The sequence below is a fragment of the Triticum urartu genome, chromosome 3 (assembly GCF_003073215.2).
Source record: "Triticum urartu cultivar G1812 chromosome 3, Tu2.1, whole genome shotgun sequence".
In the NCBI taxonomy this organism is placed as follows: Eukaryota; Viridiplantae; Streptophyta; class Magnoliopsida; order Poales; family Poaceae; genus Triticum; species Triticum urartu.
The window spans coordinates 628,476,259-628,486,105 of record NC_053024.1 but is presented as its reverse complement, the minus strand read 5'-3'; the positions used below and the strand labels follow the sequence as shown (position 1 = coordinate 628,486,105).

At 50.8% G+C, this 9,847-nt stretch overlaps 1 protein-coding gene across 1 annotated transcript; it reads right to left on the bottom strand.

Annotated features, from left to right (window-relative positions):
• Positions 1-2,166: 2,166 nt before the first annotated feature.
• Positions 2,167-3,873, bottom strand: LOC125548898 (probable F-box protein At2g36090). Its single transcript, XM_048712421.1, has one exon. It carries the CDS (start codon positions 3,347-3,349, stop codon positions 2,429-2,431), a length of 921 nt encoding a protein of 306 aa, XP_048568378.1. The 5' UTR covers positions 3,350-3,873; the 3' UTR covers positions 2,167-2,428.
• Between the last annotated feature and the right edge of the window lie 5,974 nt (positions 3,874-9,847).

The window sequence follows — 9,847 nt, the reverse complement described above, 5'->3', positions numbered from 1 at the left end:
TGTCTTATAACTTGGTTGCAACTGCATGTCTTATAACTTGGTTGCAACTCAACTTCCATTTTTTGCTGTACGGGGAGAGGCACCAGTTGCATGTCCCACACTAGGCACGCAACTACATGTCTTAGACCATGGTCGTAACTGGGATGGACTCTTGTTTGGTCGGAGGGGACGCCGTCGAGAGAGATGGGGCCAGTTGCATGTCCCACAATGGGCATGCAACTGCATGTCTTGTAACTTGGTCGCAACTCAGGGGGGGCCCTTATTTCGTCGGAGGGGGCGGCAGCGAGAGAGAGGTGTCCAGCTGCATGTCCAACTATACTCATGCAACCGCATGTCTTCTAGCATGGTCGTAACTTAGTGTCTTCTAACTTAGTTGCAACTAGGCGCCTTTGTTTTGTCGAAGGGGCGGCGGCAAGAGAGAGGAGGACAACTAGTCATGCAATTGCAATCGCTTTCCCCTGGAGTATAACTACATGTCTTTTTACAAACATTTTTCGCAACTAGACTTTTTTGCTTGGTCGGAGGGGGGGGGGAGCTCCCCCGTGAATCCCCTACCCTCACTATGTGTCACACGAGCACCATAACACCCATGTTTTCTGCCATGCCTGCAAACACAAATCAAGCACCCGGTCTCACAACCAGTTTGTGTTTTTTTCTTATTTTTTGAAATCATACAATTTTTTTCCTTTTCTTCTTTTGCATTTTTTTGTTTTTCCAAGGATGAAGAAAGAAAAAATATTTTTTTTGTGTGTCTGATTCTGACAACGGCGCTCATTTTCTCATAAAAAGGATCATATTAAAGGAGAGAAGAGTTACTTGTCCAGATCCTCGGACACATTTTTAATGTTGTTGTGAAGGGAGTATGCTAGTAGGCACACAACTGCAAGCTTCGTCCCGACTGCAAGTGCATGTCTTCCAATAGTTACGCAATTGCATATGCGTCTCCTGATTGCAACTCCAACTTAGTACCATTTTGTCCGGGTGAAGGAAGGCAATTGCAGTTGCTACTATGCACGCAAGTGCAAGCGTCGCCAGACTATAATTGCATGTCTTCAAAGAGAGTGCAACTCTTTGTTGTTTTGTGAGGGACGAGGGAAGATTCAAATCCGTATTTTAAATATTTACCATCAAACTTAACTGTTTTTCTTTTTTCAATATTTGCCATTAGATGGCACACACGTCGGCCACATGAGTTGCTTTCTTCGTCTACCTAGTTGCACACATGTCAGCCACATGCAATTGCATGTCCTTGATCGAACACAATTACATATCGCACACAATTACATGTCATTCGCATGCAAATTACTTTTCCCCCTTCCAAATTGATACCCATTTGCACACTAGTCGGACGCATATAGTTATTCGTAGGTCACAGACAATTAAATTGTGCTCTTCTTTTTATTTTGTTTGTTTTTATTTTTTTCTTTGTTCCATTAAATATTCCTTTATCATTTAAAAATACAAAAAAAATGAAAAAAAACAGGATGACAAAAAAAGAAGGAACATAGCATTAGCAATGCTAGGGTGAAAAATAAGAGCTACATTGTGTTGTGTAGCAATACACCAACGGGACGATGTTCTACCAATTCCAGTAAAAAGCACAAATAAATAAAAAAATTAAAAAACAAACACAGGCACAACGAAGGGACAATGTCAATACAGCCCAACAGGAGCCCACGTGGTGAGCCAACGCAGGCCAACACAAAACGAACAGGGAAACTGACTCCAGGCATGCGAACGAATTTAAACGAGCGATCAATTTATTTATGACGTCAGTCGATTTAGACTTCGCGAAGTCTAAGTCGACTGAGATCTAGACAGACCCATATTAAAAAATTTGGGTGGTTGTTGCAAAAGTTATCTTCCATATGTAACTAGTACTAGGGGGTTTTCAAGAAATGTACACTGAGAACCCTCCATCTCAATCTGTACCAGTCATCTTCCATCCAACGGCCATGATTCATTTTTCTATTCTTTCATCCTAGGCCCTTCTTCTATTCTAGTTGCTCCCCATTCAACTACATATTAGTTCGCAAAAAGTAATTTTAGTGCTAGTAGACAATTTTTCATATATTTTTCTCATACTTCCTTCGTCCCATAATATGAATATGAGAGGTTATTACAGCCGATAAGCGGCGGAAAAACGATTGTACATGTTTCACGACGTACAAATATCCAGCCTCTGATTAAATAGAAGAATAAGCAAAAAAAATGCATGGTATGAATAAACAATCTACCAACTTGTGTATCTCTATCGATACAGTGGTATATACTGAAAAAACTGCTCTCCGGCCCACGGGTATGTACGAAGAGCAAAAACGTTCGTCTATATACCCTAAAAAAATTTCATCAGCAAAAAAGAATAAAGAATGTGTGTTGATGTTTTTTTTCTCTGCACTGAGGGATGAGATCGCCCGTACGGTAGATTCTACCGTAGCACGACGGAGGCGAGGAAGCTGAGCACGGCGACGGCGCCGACGGCGGAGCAGCACAAGTCGACGAGCACCTCCCGCCTTGCCTTGGACTCCTTCCGCCCCCTCTTGCTCCTCACGAACTCCTCGTACCTCCTCTTGGCATCCTCCCTTTCCTTCTCCCCTCCTTTCCTCGGCCCTTCCATTGCGGCTGCAAGAAGCCGCAGGCTGCCTTCGCCGCTCACCGCCGCGTTTCCGGCGTCCTCGACGGTGAGGCTGACCTCCCTAAGGTATCCGGCCTCCTCCGAGCAGGTGACTGTGGCCTCGAACTTGCTCCCGCCGAGCACCACCGCGAACCGCACCAACGTCTCGCCGGTGTACCAGTGTCTATCCACGGCCACGGCCCGCCGGCTCGACACGTTCACCGCCCGGCCGCTTCGGGGGTCAACGACGATCCAGCTGAGCTCCAAGTCCGACGGAGAGAACGAGGCGGCCGGCACCGGGTCCTTGCACTCGACGGCGTCAACGCGGAACGGCGAGGTCAGGAACCACGAGGACGACGTGGACGTCTCCACGACCCGGGAGAAGAGGGGCGCTCCCTTGTGGTACACGTCCACGGCGGAGATCAGCTCGCCGGGGAGACATTGATCAGCCGCGGTGACGGGAGCAGCATCCGTGGAACTGGACGGGAAGGGGAAGGCGTCGGCGAAGAGGCGCTGCGGAGAGACGGCCGCGGAGCCGAGGATGTCGCGCTGCTGGGTCTGCAGCAGCGACGGCCACCGTGCGACGCAGAGCGCGCGCCACGTCTCGGGCTCCGCGGCGAGGGCGCGGAGGCCTGCCGTGGCGCAGCTCGCGGCGGCCAGCGACGGGCCGTCGAGGCGGCGCAGCGCGCAGGCCAGCACGTCGGCGGGCAGGTCCTCCACGGTGGTCGTCGGCATTTTGCCGGCCTCCCCGTCGGCCGACTCTGCTCCCACGCACTACAAGCCGGAGTAAGCGGCCGGAGGTCGAACAATCTCCTCCCCAGACTCCTGACGCCGAGCGGGAATGCGATGGCTGGCAATGCGACCAGGAGCTGTTTGTTTATAGGCGTGCCGCGTGCACAACGCGCTGATGCCTTGTCGTGTCCTCCCTGTTTGGCCATGGCGAAAGGGACGCCGTGACAGCCCGACGGGCCGGGCCGGGCGCGTTGGGCCAACGGGAGAGACGACGTGCCTTGCGCGCAGGCGGGATCGCGCGGACGGCCGGTGTCGCGGGGCCGCGGACGTGCCCGGAAGTGCGGGTTCCGAACAGACAGAGTTCTTTTGTCGGTGCCAGCCTCCACAGGTAGCCCGTAGCGGCAGGCGCCGGCGACGGACGCACGCACGCACGCGATCGGTATGTTTGCATGCGCGCGCGTGCCGTCCGAACACCGGTTCCACGATCCCGCGCCGGGCGTTGCTGTGGATTCTGGCCTTTCCAAATCCAAATGGGAAGAGCCGGTTGAGGCAGTTGTGTTCCTGCTGTGATTTTCCGACTAAAATATTGCATGCTGTAGGAACGTCTGCCAGATTGACGTGCGCACGAGACACCTGCAAGCTCCATCCGTGTCAACGTCGGATGAGCTATACAGCACAGCTAGAGCAGCAGGCTGTGCGATCGGATTGGCCTTGCGGCAAAGTATATCCTCATTAGGTTAAGTTCTGTGGTCCGGATGAGATGGATGGCGCCTATCTCCTCCGCGCTTTGTGTGTATGGTCTGTGAAGCATTGGCCGGCTATAGTTCTTGCATCATGTGCTATGCTCTTCTTACGTTAGCATACGTACCTCGTTCCTCCGTGACAATTCTTCTTTTAAGTCCGAAAGCACGTCGGTTTTATTTAACACAGTACAGATGCAAGCGCTCGTATAAACGCGCATACACTTATCCCTATAAACGCACACACGCACATCTTACTCTTATGAACATCTCCGAGAGACTGAGCTGACACATCATCTTGAGATTTTACGAAGTCACCGTAGACGTCTCGTAATCGAGGAGAGCATCTCCTTCCACTGAAAACGTATCGCCGAAAATCCTGAAATAAATTCAGGATAAATGCGAGCATCAGGTTTAACTGGGATTCCATTGTCCAACTAACCATCCCAACCACAGGTTGGTTCGCAACTATATGTTCCACGTTTCTTCATCAGTCATTCTCGGTTATGCTCTTAGCTGTTGTCGCCCGCACCATTCAACGAAGCTTTCGAGCATCTACAATCGGCCCTCGCATACCCGTCTCAAACACCTGGGCAAACCGTCCGGTCAACCGGTCAAAAAAACGACCCAATCGGACCTTTCAACACGCGTACACACGACAGGGCTGACCGGCAGCTCAAATCTAGGACGGATATCTGGCGATCCGGGTACGCCCGCTTGACAGGCCCAGCCCATCACCGACTCCACAACTGTTCCACAAAAATCCCAATTCGGACGCCTCGCTCCGAACCCTAGCTCACTCTCCCTAGCTCCGTCCTCTCCTCCTCCTCTCTGATTCCGATCCCATCCACTCCGATGTCCAGCTTCGGCAGCGACTCCGGCTTCGACCTCGACTACAAGGACGAGATGGCCCTCCGCATTGGGTTGGAGCGGTCCATGGTGGACACCAGTGGCAGGCAACTCCGGATCTGGAGCGCCGCCGCAGCTCCCGCACCGGTGCCGCGCGGACGCCGAAGTTGGACCCTCCCGGGCCTCCCGCACCTCCGCCAGGCCCGTGTAGTCCACACCACAACCACACCGTCTCCTTCTACCCGGCCCCTCCTCCATGCGGGGCAGCGGTGGGTGCTAGTGCCAGTGTCGTCGGCCCCGCACGCGCACTCCGAAATCGGAGGCGCGCGCCGAGCGCCGCGATAGCCAGCGGGCACGGGAGAGGGATGCGGCGGAGCAATCCGCGCGCCGCCGCCGCGGGATGCATGCAGGCAGCCCAACGAGGAGGAGTGGCTCTTTGCATGGGTGTATCGCCGGACACTCACGACGACGAAGACGGACGCTCGCCGCCTCCGACGGAAGGACGCCAAGGCGCTCTGGCTTGCTATTGAGCAGGCGGAGCGCGAGGCGAAGGAGGCAGTTGCGGAGGCGGTCGGGTCGCCAAGTTGAAGCGAGGGCGGGATAGGGCGGTCCGTCAGATGAAGGAGCTCATCGTCCTCTCTGACTCCAACGACGATAGCTGCACCTCCTCCTCGGATGACCAAGACCCTCCACCAGCCACGGACGCCTACAATTGCGCCGGCGACTGGAAGGGCAAAGACCCGGCAAGGAAGTGGTGATCCTGCCACCTCCTCATATGTTTATATCGTTTTTAGTTATAGAAGTTTAAGAACTTGTTTGCTGACGAACTAAGATGATCTTTTGGATGTTGCAAAGTTTGTTAATATCCGTTTGTAGCCGATCTTGTGTTCGTTTGCAGCCGATCTTGTGTCCGCCGTCCAAATCCGACGCCTCATCGCTAGCCAGAAGTGAAGTTTGCACTTGGTCGGAGCCCAAGACTTCCAAAGGGCTCGACCGCACGGGAACCTTTCAAGGCCAGCAAAGAACGCCTGGTAAGCCGTGGTTGCATAATATATCTCAGTCGGCGTCCACTTTCAGATTATGCGATCCAGCAAAGAACACATGGTAAGCTAATGGTCTTTGAATTCAAGCGAGGTTGAAACAAATGCATTATGTTTGACAAACTTTGATCCAAATTTGGCCAAATGCAAACAGTGATTTCAGCTCTTTAAATATAATTCAAAATGACCTTCAGCGATCATTCCCCCACAACCTACAACTTCACCCGCAACAAGCATGTCGTATAGGCCAAGGTTGTGAGAACGTTCCATTAAATGTCACATTTGGGTGGCCTATATTGGAGCGGAGTTGAATGTTTGGAATGAGATAATTCAACGTATTTTGAGAAAGATGCATTTTTGTGGAACATGCGTTCGAACATGTACGATGCTCTTGTGTGGTTGTTCTTATTTAACCCTTTTTTGCGAATACTTCTTTAACCGTTAACATCATTAGCGAGTGTGATCATTGCATTGGCCAAGATGGCGACTAGCCCCGCATCAAAAGGCCGATGTTGATCCTCACGAGGGGACCGGTGGCAAGGCACGTCGGCAGGTTGCATGGCATCCCCAGAAGGAGTTTTTCTACACGTGCCTTCCCTCTTACGTAAATCAGGTCACATTCTTTGGAAGGGTGATGTTATTTTTCATTTTACTTACCCTTCTATGTCTCCGGTGGATGCTAATCTCGGCGGGCATGTTTGGTCATATTCAGTGTTAATGGAAACAAGACATTTCAAGATGCGTGCAACTTTTCATCCCGCATCACCTTCGTTTCCGACCAACTTCGGCCACCAGACCACCGCGGTCTGGCACTGGACACCACCGCGGACTCGTTGCACCTCACCGCCGCCTGTAGCACGCACATCGTCATCTTGCGTCACACCCTTCATTGTTGCGCCAAGGGAGCTCACCGTCGACTTGCCTCCAACTCCATTCACTGTCTCCTTTTCTCGTCTCTTTTTCTCGATTTTTTTTCAAAACTATGTTATTATTTGTAGCAATTTCGAAAACTATAGGACGTAATGCAAAAAAACCAAAACTAATAGCCCGTCAGCCATTCTTTGGCCGAAGTAGTACTTTTCGGCCACAACTAGGCCGAAGTAGTACTTTTCGGCCACAGCTAGGCCGAAGTAGTACTTTTCGGCCACACTTAGACCGAAATAGACTTTTTGGTCAAGTCTAGACCGAAAAGTCACTTTTTGGTCAACCCTAGGCCAAAGTTGCATGGCTCATGCTGAATTGTATTTTGTCGCCACCCGTTTCCCGCCCACCCCTTCCCGCCACCCGTTTCCCGCTCACCCCTTCCCGCCACCCGTTTCCCGCCAACCCCTTCCCGCCATATGTTTCCGCCACCCGTTTCTCGCCAACCCCTCCCCGCCAATCCGTTCCCGCCTTATTTTCCCGCCAATCCCTTCCCGCCTTATTTGCCCGCCAATCCCTTCCCGCCAACCCTTTCCCGCCATACCGCAGTTATTCTTTCCCGCCATTTTCTCCTCTGTATCTATAAAACCCCCTTCAGGCGGAGGTGGATAAGCATTCCAGTGTAGTGTAGTCGAGATGTCCCATTATCCATTCGATCGTAGTTTTCACCCTGAGATGAGCAGCACTCTACTGAGTCTAGCTACCGATTTCAGGATGGACAATAGGATAGTTCCATGGGACGAACTCACCGGTAGTGACACCATAATGAATGAGTTGGCTCACCAACTACGTAGGTCTGGGTGGCCTGAAAGGACCTATGAGGAGGTACGTCAAGAACTTCTTAGGTTGCATAAAAGGTGGAAGAAGGTGGTGGAGACGAAGAGTGAAACTTTTAGAAGGACTGTAGAAAAGCATCCATTTTTATGGACTGAGGAGAGCGAGGACGACGATGATATCTTCATGCCGCCGCTTCCGGGTTCTGCATCGTCGAAGGGCAAGAGTTCTGCATCGTCCAAAGGAAAGAGTTATGCATCCGCGAAGGGCAAGAGTTCTGTATCGACCAAGGGCAAGAGTTCTGCATCGACGAAGGGCAAGAGGGCTGCATCAACGGAGGATGACGATGATGACTTCATGTAGTATGTAAGATGTATTCCAGTTGTACCGTTTCATTCAGATGTATTTGCATTATTAGTTTGTATTGTATTATTGTAGGGCATTATGTTCTATCTGAATTTCATTTTGTAGTATGTAAGATGTATTGCACAAGTTCAGCCGCACTGTTTAATTCAGATGTACTTGTATCTTAATTAACGGTTGTAGTCTATTTGGAAATGTAACTGAAATAAGAATGCGAATTAATAGTAATATGTGTCTCGCATACATAAAACAATATATGTCTCCTGATCACATAGAAGCAAGTGCGATAGTAACACATACATGAAGCATGTCTCATACATAAATACTGACACACAACTGCGAATAGTCTGAAACTAACATAGATAATGAGTCATACATAGATAGATAAGCATATCACTGCGGGGGACGACGACGAGTCTGGGTCTTCCTCGGGCGAGGACCCGAAGGCGATAAGCGCTGAGGCGGTGGACGAGGCTCGCGATAACCACGACCATAGTTAACCTCGTCTGTCACGGTCTGTGTCTCCTGCGTCGGTGGTGGTGGAGTGTGAAACACTGTCTGCGAGAAGCCATAAATGTTTGTAGCTTGGTCATCATCCTCGCGGTCGCCCTCAAAGTACGAAGCACCACCACTAAAGATCGGTGACTGCTCTGAATGCATGAACGGTTGCGACTGGTTGCCGCCTGCGGTAAAGTAAGCATCAGTGACTGATGAGAATGCAAGAACGATTACTACACTGTTCAAAAGAATGTAGTGAGTAGTGTTACCTAGATTCATCTGCTGATGCCAGTAATCGCTCCCTGGCTATGAAGGAGGTGGCTCATGCCAGGAAGAGCTCCCTGGCTGTGAAGGAGGTGGCTCATGCCAGGAAGAGCTCCCTGGCTGTGAAGGAGGTGGCTCATGCCAGGAAGAGCTCCCTGGTTGTGAAGGAGGTGGCTCATGCCAGGAAGAGCTCCCTGGCTGTGAAGGAGGTGGCTCATGCCAGGAAGAATCCCGCGTAGCTTGTCATCAAGACGCCTCAACCATGAGACGCCCTCTCGCGGTGGGATAGTTTCTCCCCTCTGAAAGCGCCGCATTAAAGCGGAAACCTCCTCTCGCGCCTGTAGTGTCAAGTCACCCTGTACACAAAGAATGAACCAATTATATGCTCGTTGTATGATAGACACCACGAATAGACAACCAAGCGAATATGTTCAGATTAACAAAAGACTTAACATATGAGAACCAAGGCATTTACCGCGTGGTGTCTGGTTCCCACAACAGAGGCAGTTGGGTACATATCGCTGGTGAGAGGGGCTTCGATCTGATCAGTAGCAGCTGATGGAACCAAGTAGATCCTCGTTGTATGCCGGTAACGCTGCAGATACAACCCGAACATTTCCCAGTTAAAGGGCCGAACCTCATCCCAGATATTTGTCGCAGCGGTAGTCCATTCGTCAACGTAAGGGGTAATGCTCTCTCGCCAATAAGCCATGGACTTGTTTCCTCCTAGGCGACTGTCCCTGAGATTGACATGCGCGATACATGATTAGGTATATTATGAATGCAGAGTTGCCAACTAAAATAGTATTAGTACTTACTTGTGCACGTGGTCTGGCAAGTGTGGAATATCTGGAATCGCAGGCTGTTGATATAGACCGAACTGTCTCATCACCCTATGAAGAGACATCTCCTCAACCGTCATGTCGAACACCAACTTGACCTTGGTCATCCAAAAGTGCCGATCTCTAGTGCACAATCCAGAAATCCCAACTGGGTACCTCGATGATATAGCCTGAGGCGAGTATGGCTCCCAAATAACTTGATCCTCGTGC